General features: G+C 35.4%; 1 protein-coding gene across 1 annotated transcript in view; it reads right to left on the reverse strand.

The window, feature by feature from the left end:
* Nucleotides 1–27,127, reverse strand: part of LOC120632858 (gonadotropin-releasing hormone receptor-like) — a 78,169-nt gene that overhangs the window by 28,292 nt on the left and 22,750 nt on the right. Inside the window, exons 3-5 of the mRNA XM_039902896.1 lie at nt 23,178–23,283; nt 16,393–16,597; nt 182–332 (exon numbers count right to left, since the gene is read on the reverse strand). Coding sequence (XP_039758830.1) covers nt 182–332; nt 16,393–16,597; nt 23,178–23,283 — 462 coding nt within the window. The remainder of the gene's footprint in view (nt 1–181; nt 333–16,392; nt 16,598–23,177; nt 23,284–27,127) is intronic.

Here is a 27,127-nt window from a genome sequence, read left to right on the forward strand (position 1 = left end):
TTGCGAAGGGTAGGAGCCCTTTTCGTCAGTCAATATTGCGTGATGTTTTATATTTTAAGTTTCACTAACTTTTATTAAACACGTATACAACTGACGCTTGCTTATCTGTGCGTTGCCAGAAAAAAAAAGGAAGTTGAATGGTGATAATGTGCAGAATGGTGCTGGATTATAGTTAACTCACCACATGGCCATGGTGGCGTATGGCAGCCAGCACAGCGCAAACACTGTGACGATGATGACGGTCATCCGTAACGTCCTCCGGCGGGCCCTTTCCAGGACGCGCCGGTCCGACCTCCGCAAATGCACGCTGGTGCCATTGTGCACGCACTTTTCTGCAACAAAAACCAGGAATTAACACCGACTCTGAATTAGTATGTAACCGAAATGAGGAATAAAAAAATTCTACTCACTTTTGTGCAACAAAAAACAGGGAATTAACATGGTCAACGCGAATGCGTAACTGGTTCTCGTTTTACGCACTGAGGAATCAACGTGGTCTTTAAACTAGGAATTAACAAGGTATTTATTTTATTCCACTACAAGTAAGCCCTTGACTGAAATCTCACCTGGTGGTAAGTGATGAAGAGGTCTAAGATGGTAGCGGGCTAACCTAACCCTAAAGTTTTTTTACCACGCTACATCGCACCGGAATACTAAATCGCTTAGCGGCACGTCTTTGTCGGTACGGTGGTAACTAGCCACGGCGAAAGCCTCCCATCATAAAAATGTTCAATGCGTTATTATGCAAGTAACATAATTCCTGGTTGCAATTTAAAAAAAGAAACACCCAAAAGCAGGTTCTTTTCATTAACAGTATTTTTTACTTAATGGTTTGCAATTCTTGTTCTCATTAATTAACGGCTGGTGATTATTTGTTGTATGGTGCCATTGGTTTTGTCCCTGTCACAACTTATAAGTAAGTATTTAGATAACTAAGACTTGTTTAATTATATTACAAAGAGGAAACAATGTCAACATTACGAACGACCTTGTCTTGTCTGAATTGTCTTCATGTTATTTTTTATGTTTATTGTTTTCGTCCGTTTGGACATGTACAGTAATTAGCCTCAACAAATATCAGGGCAGAGAGTATTAAAAGTATTTAGATAACTAAGACATGTTTAATTACCCACCTTATTTTAATTAAACATTGCTGTACTTGTTTAATTACATTACAAAGAGAAATTAGATAAGATACAATGTAAACATTACGAACGACCAATTGTCTTTTTTTATTATTTTTGTTTGTTGTTTTCGTTCGTTTGGACGTGTACAGTAATTAGCAGCCTCAACCAATATCAGGGCAGAGAGGGTGCTGATATAGATACTTAGGTAACTACAATTCGTATAAAGTTTTTCTAGCTCGCTAGCTATTCATTTATTTATTTATGAATATCCTTAGTATATTAACAGCTAGCCAAAACGTATACTAAGTCAGTTACAGATGTACATTACAAAAAATATGGTATGGTATGGTTACCGCATTATAATATAATGAGATATCTTCTATTACCATCATTATAAATTGCCTGTAACAGTTCAATGCTGGTTTAAAGGCCTCTCCAATGTACCTGTGTTTTATTTTGTGTTGTTTATGTTTATAATCAACACAAATATCATAATCTTCCCATCTGGGAGAATTCAGTGCTCAGAAGAAGTCCATTCGGGCTATTTTTGGTGCAGGCCCTCTCGCAAGCTGCAGTCCATTATTCAAAGAACATCATGTGCTATATATATTTTGATCAAAATATATCCTGGGCATTTTAAGCGCAAAAGGCGATTTTAATTAAAAGCAAAGATATTCAAATTAACTTTATGTGCCAAAATGTAATTTGAAAATATTAAAAACAGATTACCAGCACAGATACAGGCCATGCCGCTCCAAACTTTTAAGGTAAAAGTAAAGCTCTGGCTGATGGAGAGAAGCTTTTATAATATAAATGAATTTATGCGATTAAATTTTAATTAAAGCGTACCAAAAATAAATTAAATTACTGACATTGAAAGTTTGGACTAAGGCTGACAATATTATGACATTAAAATATTTTGTACGTAACTTTATAATTTGATATGCATCAATTAATATATTTTTATTAATACATAACTATAACCTAAAATAAACTATTTAAAAACTAAATAAAATCTAAAACGTCCTCGAAACCACCGCAGCGAGGCACAGTTCCTAAGATGCTGGCAGCATTTCCCCTCTGGATGGCCAAACTAATTCGTTGGCCAAGGTAACTGCCCGCTCTAGGATCACCGGTAGACTCGATAACCCTTTTCGATAATTCTTAATTAATTGTGTTAATTATTTTCTTTTTCTTATTACCTCTTTTTATTATTAATTTGATATAAATTATATAAAATCCGCGAGTTTTATTGCAGATTGCCCTAGATTTGTATAATCATTTATTTTAATTTTTATTTTTGGATACTATTTTATTAGTTGAGTGTTTATGAGTCTCAAATATTTATTGTAACACATAAATATTTAACACATTCTAGCAAATAAAGTAATTCTAATAGTAATTGAGATTGACCACAATGACGACGTTTTCTAAATTATTTCGTTTACGTTTAAGGTTTTTTTCTCATATTTTTTATATTTTTTGTCGCTGAATGAATTATTGTGGCCAATTAAGCATATTATTATTATTCATTATTCCGAGCATTTAACATTAAACTGGTGTAAAAGTAAATTTGATTCCTTGTAAATGGATATCGTCGTATACAAATGTTGTCTAACGACTATCTATCCCTAACCTTGACGTTTAAAAGACTTGGAGAGTGTGAAAGTTGCGGAACTATATACCAGCTGATTTTTATGGTCGGAAAAGCATGTTATTTATAAATAATATTAAAAATTAATAAGTACTTTTGAAATTGATTCCCTATGTTTGTACTGACTCTACAACAGGTTCTACCTAGAAGAAGTCAGTAAGAAACTCAGCTGTTGCGCTTTTCCAACATGTATATAATGTCTTGCAACATGCTTTTAAGAATTCTCCCCGCCCAAAATGAAAAAGCGCCATTAGGTAAATATAATCAGTACTGTAATACATATCCGTCGTCTATAATAAGAAAAATCCTTCATCATATTGCCGGAGGAAAAAATAAGTCATAATATTTCTTACATCGGGATTAGCTTAAGGAGTATTGTGATGAATTGACTATTTCTTGGCACTTCTATTATGTATTGTTTCTTTCCCTTTGTTATTTTTTGTTCTCTCGATGTTCTCGCGGATACGCTTCTAACTGCGTCCTGTGGTTTTACACGCGTAGGCTTATATTCCAACGGAATATAAGCCTACGCGTATAATAATAATATATTTTTTTTAGACTAAAATTTTTTTTTGAGGTTATAATGAGTACTTTAATCATGTAGTACCGACATAACTTTTATGCACGTCAACTAATAAATTCTATAGGCATTTTGCTACTTTGGATTACTTTGGGCAATATTCATATCTCTAATTTTTTATGCTGCTTTAAAATACAGAAATGCTGTAAATTATAATTTTATATCGATTAGTTAGCTGTAAATTATAATTTTATATCGATTAGTTAACATTTTGTTAACGTATTGTTAAAATAGGTCCCGTAGCTATGGAAACTATTGGGTACAAGCAAACGAACTAAGCAATTAACTAACCAATTTTTCTTCTTTATAATATTAAGTATAGACTAGCTGTTGCCCGCGACTTCGTCAGTATAATCTTACTGTGGGCAAATTTTTATCCAGATTTGTCAAGCCGTTCTGGCTTGGTTCTGGATTCTTTCCCACATAATAGTAGCAAGAATAGGTTAGGGCAGTATTCAGTTTCTAGGTAAGCCCGTAAAATAGAATAGAATAAAATATAATGAACTAGCGGTCCCTCGCGACTACGTCCGCGTATACCTTTGAAGATAGACATATGCTGTCACAAACTTTATAAGAACTTTTAAACATGATTTTGTCGAAACTTTAGCAGTTTAAGCAGCGCACGCAGAGGAAGCTTTCAAAAGAAAAATACCGCGTGATATTGGAAACATTCTTCATTGTTGCTATGCTCCTATTTGTCTTAGTGTGATGATATAGCTTAAAGCCTTTCTCGATAAATGGGCTATCTAACGCTGAAAGAATACCTCAAATCGGACCAGTTGATCCTGAGATCATAGCGTTCAAGTAAACAAACAAACAGACAAACTCTTCAGCTTTATATGTTAAGTATAAGATGTGTGTATTTACCAGAACAACACTAATAGACTTACATACGGAGTAACTCTATAATTTCACCCTTAGTTACTTATTATTAGTCTTATGTATGATGTGTGGTGCCAAATAAAAATGGTACCCAATTGGTATAAACGCGAGCTATAAAAAAATTTATAAAAAGGTTCTGATTCAGCCGAATGTTGCATATACTAATGTACAACTCTGAGTATTCTGTCAGTAAAGGTTAGTACCTACCGAGGCTAAGGCGGTCCTAAAGAAAGAAAATTTTATAATGGTAAAGAAAAGAATTGAAAATAGACAGACAGACAAACAATAAATGTTAAAACAAGCATTTTGTTATCGTTCGTACGCGAGCTTAATAAGTGGCAGTTATTTGAAGATCACTGTAGACGAACAAAGTTTTATATATTGTTTAACATGCTTTTATAAATCTGGGATAGTCGGCTTTAACGATTACATTCTCATGTAAGTTATAATAGCATCGGGATAGACCCCAGCAATTTCTTGAAGACCAATTCAATTCGTAGCTCGATCCAGGAATCGAAATCTCATGATCCGATTTTGAACATGCTAACCACTAAACCAACGAGGCTTTTAATATACAACCTTTAACCAAATTACGAAATACAATTAAAGATTGCATAAGGATATTTCATAAGGAATCACTGTGAAATATTTAATCATAAGTAGCATATTAATTTTTCATACAAACTAATTCAAAACATTCTAAGTGTTTACTTATGACAACCCTATTGAAGATAAAAGACTGACACGCGCATACTGCATGGTACCTACGCTACGTAACGCGTACGTCATAAGTAACAGGACTCACTTGATTTTAATTTTGCATGGTCCATCTAATCATAATTATCATCGTTGATGGCGATAAATAAATTCGTCAACTTAAAACTATCGACGATGGCCGACTGGCGCAGTTGGCAGCGACCCTGCTTTCTCAGTCCAAGGCCGTGGGTTCGATTCCCACAACTGGAAAATGTTTGTGTGATGAGCATTAAGTGTTTTTCAGTGTCTGGGTGTTTATATGTATTTTCTAAGTATTTATGTATATATAATTCATAAAAATATTCATCAGTCATCTTAGTACCCATAACACAAGCTACGCTTAATTTGGGGCTAGATGGCTATGTGTGTATTGTCGTAGTATATTTATTTATTATTTATTTATTTATCATATCAACCGATAGACGTCCACTGCTGGACATAGGTCTTTTGTAGGGAGTTCCAAATTCCACGGTTCTGTGCCGTTTGGATCCAGCGGGTCTGCGACGCGCTTAATGTGGTCTGTCCGCCTCGTTGGGGGTCGACCAATACTGCGCTTACCAGTTCGGTACAACGTACCATCAAATATGAATTATCAAAAACGCATATATGATTTTTTTCTTTGAGTCCAAGACTGTGGGTTCTATTCGTACAACTGGCAATTTTTTGTGTGATGAACATGAATGTTTTTCAAAGTGATTTTATCTGAATATTATAAGTCTTTATGTAAATTATTCATATAAATATTCATCAGTTATCTTAGTACCCATAAAATAATTACCCTTACTTTGGGGCAAAATTGCGATATTTTTACTGTCGTAACTCGGCCTATATGCCCCCCTATTTATAATAGAAGGCTTTGTCTAAGAGATTTATTTATTTGAATGATCAAGTAGTAAGTGCTATAAATAACGACTCTCAGCGGTGCAGTGGTGTGTGGTCTGAATCCACTTAATTCCGGATTTGCTTCCCCGAAATGAATGGTTCCAAATGGCCCTCCATTTTGGAATATAAATCAGATTTTTTTTCTGACGGAAGTAACGCCTTCGTCAGACGCTATATAGTTTCCGCTATTTAAAAATAATAATTTGGATTGGTCGTAAGTATATGTCTTATACTCAATGCAAGTATATGACTTATACGCCAGCTAGTGGCAAATATCATAATCAATTAGGATTATTTTTTTCTAATATTTTCAAACGGATGAATTGTGAATAGTAAAGTGAATAAAAATTCTCTGCTAAATGGTATGCAGTGACTGTTCGAGAAATACTACTAAAGTGGAGTGGTTTTTGTAGCGTCAATATTAGTAGTGTAAACGGTTTCCGTATATTCTTACTTCTGTGCAGAAATTATAAATTGCATTGTACAGATTTTCCTGGTTTTCGTGGATGATACCAAATTAAGCTTAATTTTTATTGCATAGAATTCCGCAAAATTACGCCTGCTTCTATCCAATAGATTATTCACTCTTAGCCCGTCCAGCCGCATTGATGCAGCGTGGTGGGAGTAAGCTCCAAAACTGTCTAACCTATGAGAGGGGAAGCTGGTGCCCAGCTATGGGACGTTAGTAGGCTGAGGATAAATAGCATACTACATTTACTTCTCAAAACAAAATACAAAAAAAGGTTTGTGTGGTTTTATGAAACCACGGTAAAACGGAAACTTTCTTCACATTATAGACATTTAACTAAAAAATTCCGGTATAATATTCCATTAAGGGTATAAAAATAGCTTCATAAAGCTTAATTTTATACTTGGAAAATGAGAATGATAATGGGAAATAATAAAAGTAGACTAGGTCTCCAACTAATATTTTAATTCAACTATGTAAGGCATACATAATACTAAACAATTATTTAGACGATGCACACATATTAAAATACTGTAAACAATATTTTATAATTGTTAAATCATTTTGATCAGTTTTTCAATTATTATCAATTCCAACTTCATCATGATTTTCACAGTTTATAAATGTAACCAATATTTCATGGAGCACTGGCACAAATTAGTGATAGGCTATCTACTACACGGTCTGCTGATGCGAACTATAGGCGCCGCCATATTGCCCTCGGCTGCTCTGACGAGCGCCTGTCACTTTATCCCTACTCCGCGCCCGACCGTCACGCGGCATGCAACACAAAAGTCTAAGACGATGTACCTAATAAAATTTCTCTTTAAATACAAATACAGTTTTAACGGTGTACCATAAATAGACATTACTCTCATTTAGTAAATATAATAATGTATAAATGTTAGCATATGACGTTTCTGGAGAGAACTGAATCAACTGGGTACATCTTGTTTTTTGAAGTGAAACTTCTTAAGAATCGTTGTGATTTCAAACTTGACGAAACGAAAAATAAGGCCATAGAAGACACAAACACATAAATGTATAGGATTCGGCCGGCGAGAAAATGAGATAGAACACATTAGACGTTCTCAGACTCCATGTGTTTAATGCATGTGTTTGCGCCTGAGTATTAGAAAGTTTTAGTATAAATCTGTTGATTGTTGATGAATTTTTTCATCTTCTTGATAAATTAATTTTTAAATTATGCCAAAAACTAAAGTTGAAAAAAATCGTCAATACTGGCGGAAAAAAAATTAAATAAAATGAAAATACCGCAAAAAGTTCTACGGAACACGTCCGAGAATTTCGTGCACGTCCAAAAAAGTTATTTTAGGTACTTATAAATATACAGTTTACATGAAGCGACTGTTAATTTTTTCAATAAGTTTTTTAATCAGGGAGTTTTCGGAAGTTCCACTTCTACCATATTTGACTTGCACACACACACACATTTTTGAGGGTATTTGGAAATAGTGTTTTTGTTAAAACCCATTTTAAATAATCTTCATACTGAAAAACCATCCCCGAATTATAAAACAAAAATATATATATTTAGGTGCCCGTTATTTTGTTGTTTTTAGTCGCTTAGATGTTTAAATGAGATAATTCCAGACATTTAATGTACAACAGGGGAGTTTGTCCGGACAGGCTAAATCCCCTGTACTTTCTAACTTCATTATAGGACTTTTATTGCCTTTCACAGCTTTTGATGTTCTTAAGAATTTGAGCCAATTTTGTAAATAATTTTTATTTAATAAGTAATAAACGCCTTTGATTATTTAGTAGTAGCTGTTGCCCGTGACTACGTCCTTATTGGGTTTGCCTTTGTGAGAAAATCTTGCGGAAACAGGTTATTTTCCGGTAATAAATGTATTCTATATTTGTCCCCTAGATCGGTTGAACACTCTACGCACGTTCCGCTCCGACACTGTAGCATCCTCAGGAGATGTTGACTTTGCAATGAATAATTGTTACGAACAATGTTTCATGGAATTCCGCAGAGAAACGCCTGCTTCTATCAGAGACGCGTATATAAGGTATGCACAGGGTATGCAGATGATATAAAAATTAAAAAATCTCCAGTACGAGTTATAAATACTGAAGGGTAGGCTTTTTATAACTCTTACAATGTCTATCCTTAAGTTTTTTATAACTCGTACTGGAGATTTAAATCATTTTATGTCTTGTGCACTAACCGGGCACTAACCGGGCACCAGGAGTGTGCCCGGTTAGAAGGTGATTGTGGCCCACAATCACCTTCTGCCCGTTCTCCGTCATATTCCTTTAGTCGCCTCCGACACCCGCGGGAATAGGAGGGGTCTTCATATTCTCATTAACATTTCTAAGGGTACTGCAGTGGTGTGCGCATTATGTATGCACAAAAACAATGCTTACCCTTAAACTTTTACGTAACCCTCATAGAAGATTTTTCCATTTTATGCCAGCTTCATGCTTTATGCCTACCCTGTGCTAAGCTAAGGGTGCTGACAACTGTATTCCGATCAGCCGACACTACATAGCCAAAACACATATCTACATATTATTTAAAATATTTTAATCCTAAACATCCCTATCCCTATCCCTATCCCTACTTAATATTATAAATGTCAATGTAAGTTTGTTTGTTACGCTTTCACGCAAAAACTCCTTAACCGATCCTCATGAAACTTTGTACACATATTCTTGGAAGTGTTAGGAGTAATAAAGAAAACTTTTTATCCCGACATTAAGCTCGGTTCCTTGGGAGAGGGGATGAAAGTGTTTGGCGATTTTACACCATAACTCCGACAGATTATAACCGATATAAACAATTATTTTTGAACTATAGAGGTTATAATATGTGTTTAATTTTGCCCAAACTTTGTGTGGATCTGATGAATGTTGTTGGAGAAAGATGACAGAACTGCTCAGCGGACAGCAGCAAACCCCTCATTTAAGGCTTAGCGATACTTTTAAATTTTTTTAGAACTATAATTAAATTGAATGCCACATCAAAAAACAAAAACAATACCAGACGAAGTCGCGGGCAACATCTAGTAAAATATACATTATACAATCATATGTAACTATTTTAGAGTCAGGAAGCCTAAAGGACAACTCGATGGAGTCCGCTGTTGTCATTTAATATCCGGCTCAACATGGCGATATCCGGCCAGGAAAAAAAGGTTTCTTTTCCGTTTAAAAGGAGGCGTGCCTTGGTGTTGGGTGACCTCTTACTAATATCATACTTTGAAACAAGAGGATAGTAAAAACAGAATCTCCATACAAACGTATTACCCTTTTCATAAAATTAAACTTAGAATTATTCCCACAACTGGAAAATGTTTCTGTGATGAACATGAATATTTTTCAGTGTCTAGGTGTTTATCTGTATTTCATAAGTATTTATGTGTATGTCTTCTTAAAATATCCATCAGTCATCATGGTTCCCATAGCACAAGCATACTTTGGAGCTAAATGAGAAGACGACAAAAAATTCACCTTTATTAGAGGACTCAATATATGAAAAAAATCAGCATGACAGACAGTAAGAGAAACCTAGATATCAGAGAAACATAAAAAGGCTAAAAACAAATAAATCGGCTCAGATTTTATGAGGAAACAGGGGAATACGGAACGTCGTTTCCCTTTATTTATTTTTTTAGGAAAAATCGTTCAGAGCTATGACAATCTATGAGGGAAGAAATAAGGAGTTTAGGCTCTGCGCCACGGCAATCCTTGTTTAAACAGCGGGATGTTATAAGTTTTCACAATGGCTTGCAACTGGCAACTTCAAATCAAAGATGGCCGCCACCACCAATTTTTTTCACAACTCTCTCAATATGGGTATTTCAGTTCAGTTTATATATTATTCATCGAATTTGACGCAGCGAAATACGCAGTAATAAAAGACAGATAAAAGATAGATCTTGCTAGGGCTGCCGCTATATGTACCTACTATATTGATTCTATATGTACTATGTTTTATGGCACAAAAGAGCTGCCCAATCAATATAGACACATAGATCACAGGGGGTTCTTGTGACCTAGGTTTTTATATTTACCGTGAAAAATTTAAAGGTACAAGTATACTTACGGTAGCTTCGCAATAAATCAACAATCGACTTCTTAGAAACGGACATAAATCAGTGATTATTTATGGTTTTATAACATGTTACCGAACGTAATATTAGATTTACCTTTACATAGATTAAAAACATGTATGAAACACATTTAGTACGTTGTATGTAGTATATAGTAACCTGCACTATTGATGAATATCATAATGATAAGGTTGATTGGAAGCAAGCCGCCCACCTTTCATCTCAAGCAAGTTAGAACAACAATTGTTAAATGGTAACATGTTGGATTATGGCAACTGCTGAGTTTCTTGACTGCTTCTTCTCGGTAGAATCTTCCTACCGAAGCGGTAGTTGAGTCACTACAAACAGACATACAAAATGCAGTAATTAGTAGCGACATTAATTTGTATTTATTTAATAACGATAATATGTATAATGTAAGTATATATTATGATAATAATGTGTATTTTAGTGTTGTGTTATTTTATTATATTTATGCTGTATACACTCATATCGACCCATAACCGGCCTACTACAGGGCATGTGTCTCCTTCCACAATGAGAAGGGGGTTAAGGCCAAGCTCCACCACGCTGGCCCTGTGCGGATCGGTGGGCCCCACATACCTTTGAGAAGATGTTGTATATATAAGTATATTAATATCATAATGTATTGGTTTAGTTTATTTACTTAACGTGTATGTTTATTTTATGTATAATATAAACATACAGTACAGTAGTATGGACAGACAGGTAGCTGGTACACCATTTTAATCCATTTATTTATTTATTTTTAATTCAATTAGTACGGTTAACACCAATTACACTAATTAAATACATAGCAGATTAAAACGAGAACAAAAAAATGAAAATCCAAAAATAAAAAGAGAAACAAAAACACAATTACAACAATTCATACTTCAATCCTTCAATATCTCCCTAGCCTAAAGGTTTTCTGGAAGAGATCGCTCTATAGCGAAAAGACTGCCTTTTTGTACAAACCTAGGTATAAGTTAAGAATTTTCATGTCATAATTTCTGTAATTTACAATAAAGTATTCATACTTGATGTTTTAAAAGTGCTTTTATTATTAGGTCTACATAAAATAACTATAATTTAGAATTGAATTTAAATATTCCCAGCTTCCCACATTGCTGAACACGGTCTGTTGTGAGTCTGTTATCTTGTGGTGAGTCATCTCGAGATGTTACCTCGACAACTCAATTATCGCCTTAAGGGCCTTCGCAGAATAGTTAAACGCACCGTCCGCACAGATTAATATGTTCGCCAACACTGTTAATGGAAAAGATACTGTAACAATGCGGACGTTAGTTTAAATTCGCAAGCAGCCACTCCATGTTATTTACCTAGTCTACAATATGTATACGGTATAAGCAATAGTCTAACATAACATCATACTAAACTGCATATTAGACGCAAAACTTGCTGCATTATGGACACGCTGTCAACGCGCGAGTGAATATTATGAGCTGCCCCGCGCGATTGTATAAAACAAAATAGTATATTTCTTAACAAAAAAACCTTCTGAAATAAATATAAATACATACTACGACAATACACACATCGCCATCTAGCCCCAAAGTAAGCGTAGCTTATGTTATGGGTACTACTATAACTGATGAATATTGTACATAAATTATTCACACAAATATTTCCCAGTGCAGAACGCCAGGGAATTGAATTCACCACAGCCTTGATTCAGGAAGCACGGTCGCTGCCCACTGCGCCAATCGCCCGTCGGTGTTAGTAGAAGCGCGGGGACAACAAGATATTACAGTTTTCGTAGCACTTTATACGAGACGTACTAAACATACATAAAAGACACATGCTTCGTTTATACGAAACGTACTAAACTTGCATAAACGACACTTGCTTCCTGTATATAAGACGTACTAAACTTTAATAAACGACACTTGCTTACTGTAAACGGGACGTACTAACTTGCATAAACAACACTCGCTTTTGTATGCAAGACGTACTAAACTTACATAAAAGACACTTGCGATCTGTATACGAGACGTACTAAACATACATAAAAGACACATGCTTCGTATATACGAAATGTACTAAACTTGCATAAACGACACTTGCTACCTGTATATAAGACGTACTAAACTTTAATAACCGACACTTGCTTACTGTAAACGGGACGTACTAACTTGCATAAACAACACTCGCTTTTGTATGCAAGACGTACTAAACTTACATAAAAGCCACTTGCGATCTGTATACTAGACGTACTAAACATACATAAATGACACATGCTTCGTATATACGAAACGTACTAAACTTGCATAAACGACACTTGCTTCCTGTATATAAGACGTACTAAACTTTAATAAACGATACTTGCTTACTGTAAACGGGACGTACTAACTTGCATAAACAACACTCGCTTTTGTATGCAAGACGTACTAAACTTACATAAAAGACACTTGCGATCTGTATACGAGACGTACTAAACATACATAAAAGACACATGCTTCGTATATACGAAACGTACTAAACTTGCATAAACGACACTTGCTTCCTGTATATAAGACGTACTAAACTTTAATAAACGACACTTGCTTAATGTAAACGGGACGTACTAAGCTTGCATAAACGACACTCGCTATTGTATGCAAGACGTACTAAACTTGCATAAAAGATACTTGCGACTTGTATACGAGACGTACTAAACTTACATAAAAGACACTTGCGACATTTATACGAGACGTACTAAACTTGCATAAAAGACACTTGCTCCGTATATACGAAATGTACTAAACTTGCATAAACGACACTTGCTTACTGTAAACGGGATGTACTAAGCTTGCATAAACGACACTCGCTTTTGTATGCAAGACGTACTAAATGACAGTTGCTTCCTGTATACGAGACGCACTTAACCTGCATAAACGAAACTTGCTTCCTGTATATGAGACATACTAAACATTCAAAAATTCTTGTTATATATCCTGTAGTCTTCTATAAGAATTGTCCTTTCGAATTTACACCCGACTTCTGCTTTATAATGACATAATAATAATTACAAACTAACATTAATATTTACAAAGAATATTTATTTTATTATTATTCTGCTTTATTATTTATGGATAATGCAGGAATATAAATTATTTAATCATCACTTAAACGCATAATTAAAATGCAAACTCGTAATTGAAACAGTATTTATAATGATTATCTTGTTTCGATTCTACGGAAAATTATATCAAATCTACTATATTCTTATTATTTAGTTACGAATAATCTTAACTGTCCATATTTATTCTCTCATTTAGATAGTCTAATAATAGATAAATTTTATATAAATTTTCCGCGTTATTTTCAAAAGTTAATTATTATTATATAATTACGTTTTGTTTAAATTTCGAGATTGCATTTTAATTGTGCTTTAAAGTGGTAATTAAATAATTTATATTTATGCAATATCAGTAAATAATAAAGCTACAGAGTTTTTTGCACATAGCCAGTGCTCTCCAGGTTTAGGGACCATAAGGCCCAGATCAGCAGATCGGCTACAGAGCACGGATCTCCTTCCACAAAAAGAACGGCCACGCTGGCTACGTGCGGATTGGTGGAATTCACACGCCGCCGTTTAGGACACTATGGAGAGGTCTAGGGCACGTAAATTTCCTCACGATGTTTTCCTTCACCAATTAAATACCACTTGCTTTAAGTGATATTTACAAGATGGCAAAAAGTTTAGTTTATAACGCACATAACTCAATTTAAAAAAGTTAGATGCGTACCGGGATCCCAACCAGTAGGCTATCACAGGTCAAATTTTAAGTTAACATTTCTTAATTTTACCATTAAACTGGCATAACAGAATAGCATTTCGCAGAATTTTGGCCGAGTTGAATAATTTAGAGCTGTCAGATTAAATTTTAGCTGAGCAATATCATTAAAGGGGTTTTCTGAATAGCATTTCTCTAAAAGGTTCGCTACGCCTAAAAAAGCAGTTTATTACAAGACGTGACAATGGAATCGGCACCATTATATTATTTAACTAGCTCTGCCCTGCGGTTTAAACCGCATAAGTTACATAAAGTAAAGATTTAATAAAGTATAGTAAGAGATAGCGATGAAACTTCTTTAACATAATAGGTTGGGGAAAAAGTCTTTTCGCATTATAGTATGTATGAACTTGTAATAAAATCTCTTTGGCTATACTATTTGTATCTGGCTGGTTTTGGTATCATTAAAAGTTTAAATTTTAAAGAAGAATATTCTAAATTGAAATTAGCAAAATGTGTGATGTTAAGTAGTTTTTCGTACTGAAGATGAGTGAGTGAAACTAATGAAGAAAATCGATACATTTTAAAATTTTACTACAAAAAAGGTTGAAATAAACTGGGTACACATAAAAGCTGGATATTTAGTCACCTCACGAGCTCAGTGAAAGAAACCTAATGAGCCGTGTACTCAATTGTGATTCTTTATTACGACGTAATTAAACCGAACCATTTTTGAAGAAGGTGATGAGAAGTGGATCATGAACGACAAGAACGTGCGAAAAAGGTCGTGGTCAAAGGCCGGTCCGGCTTCACAGACTGTGTCGAAACCCGGGTTAATTCGCAATAAGGTGATGATGTGTGTATGGTGGGATTGTAGGGGCATTATTCATTATCAGCTGTTACCACCAGGCATCCATCGATTCTGAACTCTACTGCGAACAACTGATGAGATTAAAGCAAGAAGTTGAGAGAAAGCGGAATTAATCAACAGAAGGGGTGTGGTTTTTCATCATGATAACGCTAGACCTCACACATCTTTAGCCACTCAGCAAAAATTAAGAGTTTAGCGTACCGTTTACCGTATAGTCCTGACCTTGCAACTTCAGATTTCCACCTGTTTCGGTCTCTTCAGAATTCTTTAGGCAGTGTTAGGTTATCGCGAGAGGACTGCCAATACTACTTGTCGCAGTTTTTTGATCAGATGCCCCAAAATTCCTATAGCAATCGGATTATGTCCCTCATCTGACCTACAAGATGGCAAAAAGTTATCGAACAAAATGGTACCTACATACTCTAGTTAAAGTAAATAAACTATATTAAAAAATGTTTTGAATTTTCTTAATTCAAACATTCTTAACGACTGAGTTGTACGCGAATAATTTATGTAGTGAATAATATATTTTCAATCACGTAAAGTGCGATTGCCAATTGCACATTTCCGTCCCGGGGAAAGTGAAGCTGGAGTAGGTACTCCAGCTTCACTTTATTTATTATAATTATAATTCCCTAACACTAATTACTGCAAATAATGTGTGGCCTTGTCTAAGTAAGCAACGTTGACCCAAGTTAGTAAATGCCACTCCAACAGCAGATAATTTTTATATAAACAAGGGTACCTGGTAGAACCCAGCAAAAATGCAGCAAACTATAACTAAAAATTAAGTTTACCTAACATGCAAAAGTTTCTCTAATGGGTTGCGACGTACACTATTCATATTACCATGAAATAATTTCGGGGTAATTGTTAACAAAATTAAGGAGGTGAGCGACACGGTTACAAAATAATTAAGTATTACTATTACTGTTCTACTATGGGCCTCATAAGAAGTATCAGAGTAACTCAGCCAGCGATGGAAAGAGGATCAAATCAGAAATAAGGAGATCCGTAGAAGAACTAGAGTTACCGACATAGCTTAAAGAGTCGCGAAGCTGAAGTGACAATGGGCGGGGCACATAGCTCGTAGAACCGATGGACGTTGGGGTTCCAAGATGTTGCAGTAGCAACCCCGCACCGGTAAGCGTAGCATTGCTCGATCCTCAACCAGGTGGACACACGATATCAAGCGAATTGCGGGGAGTTACTGGCCCAGAATCGTGGAGTTTGGAACGCTCTACAAAAGACCTATGTCAAGTAGTGGACGTCAGTCGGTTGATTTGATGATTACTGTTATCTTTGCGTCGTTCCCTTCAAGTTTTCTTCTATTCTATTCTACTCACCTTGCAGGTCGTTGCTGCTGCGCCGTATCTCGCAGAAGATGCACACGTAGCACACGCTGATGATGAGGAGCGGAGCGAAGTACATCGCGCACAGACAGAACATGTTGTACGCAAGCTCGAGCCGCGCGCTCGCGAACGCGTCGAACGACACGCACTGGGTGAAGCCCGCTACGTACGGGTGGTGCATCACCCGGAACACTACGCTCTGGGTGGGCAAGAAAACACGCCAATTAGAATTAATAAATAATTGTTGACGGCCCAATGTCGCAATGGGCAGCGACCAAAAACATGGGCTCGATTCCCACAACTGGAAAATGTTTGTGTGATGAACTTGAATGTTTTTTAGTGTCTGGGTGTTTATAAGTATTTCAAAAGTATTTATGTAGTTATATTATTCATAAAAATATTCATCAGTTATCTTAGTACGCATAACACAAGCTACGCTTACTTTAGGGCTAGGTGGCGATGTGTGTATGGTCGTAGCATATTATATTTATTTCTTTTTATTTAATAATAATAATAAATCTACTACGACTGATAAATACGAAAAATAAATATGCTTATTTTGATTTAATATTTTTACAGGAAGATTCCTTACAAAATATCCTTATGCGCGCCCTTCAACAGTATTTCGTTTTCGGTTACACGTTGTATTAATGTAGGTATATAAAATAGGTGGTTAGTAACAATGAAGGTTAAACGGAGGATAAAATTGCAGAATATCATTGTTTGAATAAAATATTACAATAGTCGATTATTTTATTTTACAATTAACTAACAAACTCCGCGGGGAAAATGTGTAATGTTTTTGGACGCGCTGTTTCAACATTGTTTAAATCTGTGGCGTTGGCGGTTTGCAACTTTCCAAGCGGATATTTCAGCTTCTACGTTGGTCGTTGTGCAGAGTTTTATGTTACAATATGGCGACGTGTGGTGACGGCAGAAAAGAATACAGTTGGCACTAAAACTCTTCTTACCACGGGTGTCGTACGAGGCGACTAAGGGAATATAACGGAGAGCGGCAAGCAGCGTCAGTGCTACTACTACTACCATCTACTGCGATGCCACCAACTGCCTGCCCAGCGTGGTGATTATGTGCAAATCCTCCAGTTGGGAGAGGCCTTTAGTCCAGCAGTGGTCTGCAATAGGCTGATGATGACATCTTAACTTTTAACTCATCTATTGACAAATTTCTGATCTGTCGTTTACGCTAAATCGGCGGTGAAGACTCGATTATTTGAGCAAAAGCTCTTGGTCAGTGAATAGTACACGGGGCGTGTGCGATAGTTGTACAATGTAGAAGTCTCTATATTGTGAAAATAAAGCTTAATTTCCTATACTCCGGGAAAAGCATGAGAATCCTTATGGTGTAAATCTTCGGCAATGTACCCTCTACGCACGTTTCGCTCCGAAACCGGAGCATCATCAGGAGATGTTGACTTTACAATGAATAATAGTTACAATTAGATTTTCCTGCTTTTCGAGGAGTATAACAAATTAAGCCAAATTTTCATAATATATCATGGTTTTCCGCAAAGTACCGACTGCTTCTATCCAAGTCTCTATATATTCTACCGCCCTTGTGAGAATTTCAGTTTGGAAATTAATTAACATGTTGTTTAACTCTTAGTAGGGCTCTTCAATTTACTATCCGAGATCGTGGTGGTAAAATATACTTATTTTGACGTGACAACGTCTTATAAATTGGTTTGCCGGGTGACACTTCAAGAAACTGCGTGACGCTCCGCTCACGTTATGCGCTTTCAATGAGAGCGAGTGAGAGGCACGCGTCCGCCTAAGAGCGAGAGAGACAGATATAAAAAGTGAAAGGCACGCGTCCCTTTGTAGTAAACGCTGTTTCATTGTACGCAAATGTATTGCAAGTTATTGTATGTATATTTGTATATAAATACGTATGTATATGTAATTCTTTGTATAAATAAATGTTTTAAATTGTTACTATTATTTCATCCTTCTTCCTACTATACGAATGAATATTCACATTAAAATTATTTTACCACTCAAAGTCGTTGTCACGTAAAACTTTCGCCCGTATACCGACTTTACAGGCAACCAATTTTTTTTAATTATTTACCTTTTTTATATATAGAAGTATATACATTTTTTTTTCTCTACATGTTTTTTTTTTTTAAATTTTATTTGAATTAAGGAAAAGTTTTTTGAAGTGAAACTTCTTTAGAATCGTTGTGATTTTAACTCGATGAAACGAAAAAAATAAGTCCAACGCAAACACATAAATGTATAGGACAGAGTGAAAGAGAAAACATTATAGGTTTTTTTACCTATTCTAGTTACCATGGAAACTAATTAATAAACCTTACATTTATCCTAATAGTTCTGATACTCTACATCCACCTCAATCTCTCGTAGGCTACTTTTCAGAAGTAAAACTCCTGCCGTGTGTGAATAAATTACACAGGTTTTTATTTATTAATCAACTACAAAGTAGCCCTTGACTGTAATCTCAACTGGTGGTATCGACCACCTGTTAGGGGTATGGCAGTTACATTAGATAATAATAAAAATAAAACCTCTTTATTGCGTTCGTCATTTCTAGACACTGATAAATATATCCTAAATAAACTTACCTACTTATAAATTTACAAGGAAAACTAACAAGATACAAATCACTTATCAATATAACAGAAGCTGTAACGCTTGGCCCGTCTTCGTCCGGAGGTTGGTAACTAGCCGCGGTGGAGCCTCCTACAAGAAAAGCACCATTGCTTTTTATCTGGTGGGAGGCTTTGGCAGTGGCTACCACCCTACCGATAAAGACGTGCTGCTAAGCGATTTAGTGTGCATGCCGGTGCGATGTCGCGTAGAAACCGATTAGGGGTATGACTACCATACTCGACGGCCGATTGGCGCAGTGGGCAGCGACCCTGCTTTCTGGTCCAATTCCGTGGGTTCGATTCCCACAACTGGACAATATTTGTGTGATGAACATATATGGCTTTCAGTGGCTGAGTGTTTATCTATATATTATAAGTATTTATGTATATTATTCATAATAATTATTCATCAGTTATCTTAGTACCCATAACACAAGCTACGCTTATTTTGGGACTAGATGGCGATGTGTTTATTGTCGTATTATATTTATTTATTTATTTATACTCCCTAACAGGTTAGCCCGCTACCATCTTAGACTGCACCATTAAACACCACCAGGTTAGATTGCAGTCAAGGGCCAACTTGTAGTGGAATAAAAAAAAAATAGTAAATACGAGTTCGCACAGAATTCCCTCCAAATTCCAAGAACAAGTATTAACTAGTTATTAACTGTAGGCAAGTATCCTCAAATACCTATAATGCTTTGAAGTTTAATACCTATTCAATTCTGGTACGGAATTATCGAAGTTTAGGTTCAGGTATCGTTATGTTGTAACAGTAAACCTAACCTAAACCTAGGCGCTTCAATGTTGTAACAGTACCAAACCTAAGCGCTCCACTCACACTGCTCAATACCTTATTAGTATTCAGTTTACATTACTTAACACGGACTTGCTTCTCTAACCAATTTCACCCAGTGGCGTGCACAGGATTTTTGACCAGGGTATGCATAAAGAAGGAAGATGGCATAACATTGAAAAATCCTTCCCCTTTTATGAGTTATACAAACATTTTAGGGTATGCAGTGCTTTTGTGCATGTATGAAGTGCACGCCACTGATTTCACCAACCAACTCACAGCAAGGCGCCGGCCGACGGGTCATCAAAAACAACAGGGATGTTAACTTAATCTATATCTATCTATATATATAAGAGAAAGTCGTGTTAGTTACACCATTTATAACTTAAGAACGGCTGGACCAATTTTCATGATATTTGATTTTTTGGATTCCTCTTAGACGGGAATAGGATAATAAGTAGTAAGGGAACCTTTAAAAAAAAAGAGTTCGCCGGGACAGCTAGTACTTATAATAAAACTGTAACTGGAAGATTTCTGTACATTTAATATTTTTTGAAAATTTTGACCGGGGGTTTATAATCCATACTGAGTCGAAAACAGATTTTAATTTAATTTTTGTCTGTCTGTCTGTCTGTCTGTCTGTCCGGGCATCACGTGAAAACTACTGAACGGATTTATAAAAAATTTGGTATACTTGTGGCTGATACCCCGGGCCAACATATAGGATAATTTTAATCTCGATAAACTATAAGTTTCTTACGGGAAATGGGATGAAATTTTTTATCTATTTTACTTCATAGCTCCGTTAAATTTGAACCGATTTGATTAACTATTTTTTTATTTGGAAGTGTATACTATCAAGTATGTATTGTTTAATTTTAATGAAGATTTGATAATGATTGTCTGAGATAAAGGACATAACTCTTTACAGATAACAGCAGGTCGCAAGGCACATGGGACAACGATCGAATGCATGCGTATCATCCTACTAATGTTATAAATGCGAAAGTTTGTGAGGATGGATGTATGGATGAATATAGTTTGGAAGTAAAACTAGACCTGGTAGATGGCGCTGCAATTAGTTTCTAGGTTTTTTAAGATATTAAAACCTGTAATTAATATCATTTGGTGCAGACGAAGTTACGCGGTTCAGCTAGTAAATAAATAAATAAATATACTACGACAATACACACATCGCCATCTAGCCCCAAAGTAAGCGTAGCTTGTGATATGGGTACTAGGATGACTGATGAATATTCTTGAATATAAACACATAAGTACTTATAATATACAGATAAATACCCAGACACTGATATACTTTCATGTTTGTTACAAAAACACTTTTTTTCCAGTTATGGGAATCGAACCAACGGTCTTGGACGCAGAAGGGTCGCTGCCCACTGCGCCAACCGGCTGTCTAATTTACGTGTATTGGTGGCGATTATAAGCAAACCCTTCCTTGGGAGCTCTGTAATTCAGCAATCTATTGACTAAAGATTTTAAACTAAGATTTTCGTGGTTATTCAACATTTCTTAAATATAGTTCAACGGGTACATACCACAATAATATTTTTGGATCTGTCGATATTTCGACTCAGTTGCATGGTCATACGGGACCACGATCCATGCAACTGGGTCAAAATATGTAATATGTACCCGTTGAACTATATTTAAGAAAAGTTACGTGCATATATATTATAAGTATGTATGAAAAGAAAAACCTTTAAAACCTTTTTCGCGTATTATCCTACGAAACAAAATAATTTACGTGTTACGGTGGTGATTATGAGCAATTCCTCCCAAGGGAACTCTGTAATCCAACACTGGACTGTTTATAAATAGGCTTTTGATTGATTGAAAAAGCAATATTATACGTGGATATAACAAGTATGCCAAGATCTGGAATGCTCTTTCTCCTCCGTTCCGTACATGTGATAATACTCTTAGCGAAATAGTAGTAAAACACAAACTAAAGAAATTCTACCTTACAATTCGAAGCTGCTAGATTTATCAAGGTCAAATGAGTTTGGTTTGCAATAAATTAATAAATAGTAAGTCGTTCATTCAGTTTATCAATGTATTTGTTGTTTTGTTTATTTTCTATTTAGATTTTTTTCTTTAATTATTTTTCTTTTTTTTACTTTTTACTGTTAAATATGTACTGATCATGTTCGTTTTGTTTGTTACACAATTTATTTCAATTTTTTACAAAAAAAAAAAAAAAAAATAACTACCTTTTTAAATTCTCCATTTAAAGTATAATAACTGTTATTGAAGTGTTCGCGTTATGAAAGTAGTTGGACCCGAACTTTTACAGCGGAACCCTTTTACCGGTAACACTCTGGTGACACTCTAATGTACTTGTCAGGTCGATGTCGGACCGAGTTCTCGGGGTAAGCTTCCGCTCAAGGATATTTTTATCTTAATAATTAAAAAGCTGGATATTAATTGTCTGTAAGATGGTGATAACAAAAAAATTACCTTTACAGTCGAACCCTTTTACCGGTAAGGCTCTAGTGGCACTTGTCTAATGCAAAAAATACCCGGCTAAGTTTGTTGTGGGCTCTTGTTAGACCAGGGCGCCTATGGAACCCTGGTAGTTTAAGGTTTAAGTTGGTGAACGAAGTTATAACCATCACCTCACAATTATGTAAACACATATATATACGATGTGGTAATAGCCCAGTGGGTAGGACCTCGACTTCACTTGCGTGGGGCCGAGTTCGAATCCCAGCACGCACCTCTAACTTTTCCAAGTTATGTGCGTTTTAAGGAATTAAAATTGTCGCTTGCATCAACGGTGAAGGCAAACATCGTGAGGAAACCTGCATGCCTCAGAGTCCTCCATAACGTTCTCAAAGTAGTGTGAAGTCCACCAATCCGTACTGGTCCAGCGTGGTGGACTACGGCCTTAATTGACGGACTGATTGTTAGCGGAAAATCATCGCCTATTATACAAAATGTAAATTAAAACCGTTATAATATTTCGGAGGCTATAGAGGTAAATTATTTACGGACTCTGAGACTTATTTATGAAACCGAAACTCTAATAGTTTTAGTCTAGACTTCGGGTAGCACTCCCACTCGGGTTCCTACTGTGCCAGGGTAGGTCTTGAGAAACCTACTTAAATATTCATTTTTTTTAGTTCTAAAGATTGTTAAACTATAAAATTATGTTGGAAAAGAGACATTTATTGAGTTTCTTGCCAGCTCTTCTCAGTGGAATCTGAAATCTGAAAATCTTCCGTACCGGTGGTAAAGTCACTACAAACAGACTGACTTAACGTTTCAAAAGTGCTTATAGTACTAGGCCTACTTGAAATAAATGAATTTTGAATTTACTTACTAACCTGTGGTAAGCTGCACGCCAAAGCAATGGCCCAAGCAGCGTACAGCATTTGCTTGCTTCTTCTTCTCGCTACGGACAGCTTTAAGGGGTACAGCACTGCAAAGAACCTGCGACAAGATATCAGTATAAAAGGCAAGTTGGATAACGAGTTACTCCTAACGTAGCGGAATTACAATATTTATATAAATGAAAGCTATGATAGCCTAGTGGTAAAGATTTTAGCTTCACTTTCGGGGGCCCGAGTTCGTATCCCAGCACACACGCACGTATTAAAATATATCGTAAAACTGAAACTTCTCCATAATGGTCTCAAAGACGTGTGAAGTCCAATCCAACAACCAATCTACACTTGGCCAGCTCGGTGGGGTTCCGCCTAAGCCCTTCTTGTTCTGAGAGAATATAGAAATAAAACTTTATAAGTTTTCATAAATAAATACGCAATGACAACAATATCAACAACTGCGCTTAATGTCAAATTAGCTGACCCGTGCAACAAATCGGTTATTACCGGAAAATACAAATAAAATGACATTTTCTAAAAATCGATTTATCGCCCCCGAAACCCTGTATACTAAATTTCATGAAAATCGTTGAAGCCGATTCTGAGATTCCAATTATATATGTACAAGAATTGCTCATTTAAAGATAAGGGCTGTCAAGCTGACATGTCGTATAATCAGCTGCTCGTATTTTATTTATAATTTAAGTTTTAATTTTAGTCTTAATATTCGTAAAACTGTGTAAATTATTTGTAAATAAGTGTTTGTTGATTTACGTTCAAAGGATTTTACTGGGGAGTATTGCTTTTATTTTCTTTATCGTTCTCTGTTATCACGTTATAATATCCCGCTAGCTATTAAATACATTACTCCCTACACAGTACATTCTCGTTGATCACGAGACACGTCCCTATATACACTCTGACAAAATCATTCTTGCTTTACTTGACGGATTTGTGGAAGTGAAGAAAAAGAATTATTGAAACTGTCTCAGACAACATTTACTGCATCTACTCATGCACACCTTATGATATAGGTCACTGTTCTAGTAATCTACTTTAGTAATTAATACATTTCAGAAATAACTTCAATAGTCAGCGCAAAAAATAGTATTTGTAACTGTTGGATATGCCAAACTAGTATGTTTTTATATTTCTAATCAGATCTTTAATATTACTCTGTTTAATAATAATTTGAATCCTACTTTTATTCCTTTGGTCTCTCTCTTCTGTAGGTCATCTATTTTCCTTCACTTACATACAGTGTTTGGTGTGTTTCAGAGACAAGTTCTATAAAATGGCTCCTCCAATGTTAACCAGAAGAACGGCTGCATTGGAAGAGCAATTAAAACTAAAGAATGCCCTCCGTGAACTCAAGTCACTCAAACAAGTAAATGCTGACTTGGTGAGGGAACAAGATGACAGTGAAGTTGAACTGAGAGCAATTATAGCCAAGAACTCCCAACTGAAAGGTGAACTAGCAGAGTTAAACAGTGCACACAATCTGGTCATAGAGGAGCGCGACCAACTCTAGAAGGCAGTCAGCTCATTTGAACAATGCATATCAACCTATGAAGAAGCTCTAGGGAAAATTTCTATGTTGGAGGGTGAATTAAGTAGGGCATGTTCAACAATCAATGACCTTCAGTCACAATTACACAGTGCTGAAATACTATCAACAAATAATCTGTACGATGAACTTGTTGCTTCATCCTCAACAATGCCAATGTGTATCGATCTGACTTGTGATAGTCCTTGTATTAAAAACCCCAAGCCTCAGCAACATTCCTGTTCCTATTTAAATAGCCATAACAAACAAAAAAAATACATTAAAATAAGTAAAATAATTAAAAAAACTCAAACTTTAATAAAAAAACAAAGGGCTGGCACAAAAAACCTGGTATTAAGAAAGGAACGCTCAGTTTTAGTAAATAAATTAAACACCCTTTCATTATCCTCTCAGAGAAGTAGAGGAAACTATGAAAATGAAATTCAAAGCCTCAATGATGTAATTAAACAATTGGAGGACTCACTTAAAACTGTAACCATTAAATATGAGCTATCACAAAGGCAGATTGATGAACAAATTCTGGCAGCTGATGAGTTGTTAGCCCTAGCAAATAAATGTAACTGTACTCATGAGATACCTATGACTAACCTAAAATTATGTGATACAGTATCTTCCAACCAATTAGAAACATGCCTGGAGCAGTGCACAACTGTCATACCAGACCCTTCACCTTTATTAAAAAGTATGCCTAAAAAACAGACGATTATATTTTCCGGCATGTTAGGTAAAGGTTTTGGACCTATTATGAACCATTACCTTGATCACTCAGTGACTAATAGATGTTCACCGGGGGCTAGTTTAGATTATCTTATTAATAGTTTGAATAGTGACTATTTAGATGTAAATAAAAATGTTGTTCTCTTAATAGGAGACAGTTTGAATGTCAAAAAGCATCAAATTATAAGATGCATTGATAAATTACTAGCTTTACATAGTAAAACTCAATGTAAATTCGTTATGTGTGCCTTTCCTTACTGTGGCACATTTAGTTCAAAGCAGAATGAACATATTTATAATTTAAATTTATTAATTTATAACCTGACATGCCGTCATAGTGACGCAGTTTTTTATTTTGACATCAATAAATCCATGTCATCCCTATTGTCTAGAGATAGTTTAATTTTATCTAAGAAAAGTAAGCATCACTTGGCATCTTTACTAGCTTACAACTTAAATGATACTGTTACAAGAATTGTAACTAAGTCTATTGACACCTCTACATATTGTACTTCAAGTACCACCAATATTTCTAATATTGACCCTAGTACTTGTTCTAGTACTATAATTAATTCAAATAGTTATTTAAACTAGACAGTGAGACAACGGGGAAGCTCTGTAATATGAACATTGTACATCAAAACATACAGAGCTTCACCGGCAAAGAATTAGAAATAGAACTGTTTGTTGAAAAATTCAATATACACATATTGTGTATAACTGAGCATTGGCTCACTGGAGCACAAAGAGCAGTTAACATCAATAACTTCAAAATGTCAAGTGTGTTCTTTAGAAAGACTGCTATTCATGGTGGATCCTTAATTTTTGTACGCAATAATATAACATGTAAGGAGTGAAAAGATATAGTTAGTCTTTCTGTGGAGCGCATAATTGAACTGTCTTGTGTGGAGCTGGAGCGTTTTATAATAGTGTGTGTGTACCATCCCCCCTCAGGTGATTTCAACCAATTCGAGGATGTAATGGAAGATGTCCTTAAGCGATTGTGTATGTCTACTAAAAATGTAATAGTATGCGGGGATTTCAATGTTGATATCTTATTACATAATACTACTACGACTAGGTTGTTAAACTTATTAAAATGCTTTAATTTGAATAATGCTTTCGATGAACCTACTAGAATCACAGCAACTTCAGCATCTTGTTTAGATAATATTTTTTTTAACTGTGATATCTTAGGTAAATCGATATTAAACAATTTAAGGTCAGATCATTGTGGCCAACAAATTACTGTTGTTGGTACAAATAGAAATAAACATATTGTTAAGTACAGGCCGATAACTCAGAGTAAACTGACGCGATTTGAAGGTGAAATATCAGCCAAAATTCCTGCTCTCTTTTTTGAAAACTGTCATCCCGACAATCTTTATCGTACGCTTTTCAATGAAATAGAAAGTGCATTTAATAAAGTATTTAATTTTAAATACATAGATTCTAATAAAAAAATGAGGTTTAGTGATTGGGCGACTATAGGCATTTACAAAAGCAGGGATAAGTTGTATGAGCTATATGATGAAAAACAATACAATCAGACTCCAACTTTCCTTGAATATGTAAAAAGTTACTCCAAAACATTTAAAAATGTTTGTAGACAAGCTAAGTCGCTATACATTAAAGATCGGATAGTAAAATCTGAAAACAAAATACA

The sequence above is a fragment of the Pararge aegeria genome, chromosome 20 (genome assembly GCF_905163445.1).
Source record: "Pararge aegeria chromosome 20, ilParAegt1.1, whole genome shotgun sequence".
Taxonomy (NCBI): Eukaryota; Metazoa; Arthropoda; class Insecta; order Lepidoptera; family Nymphalidae; genus Pararge; species Pararge aegeria.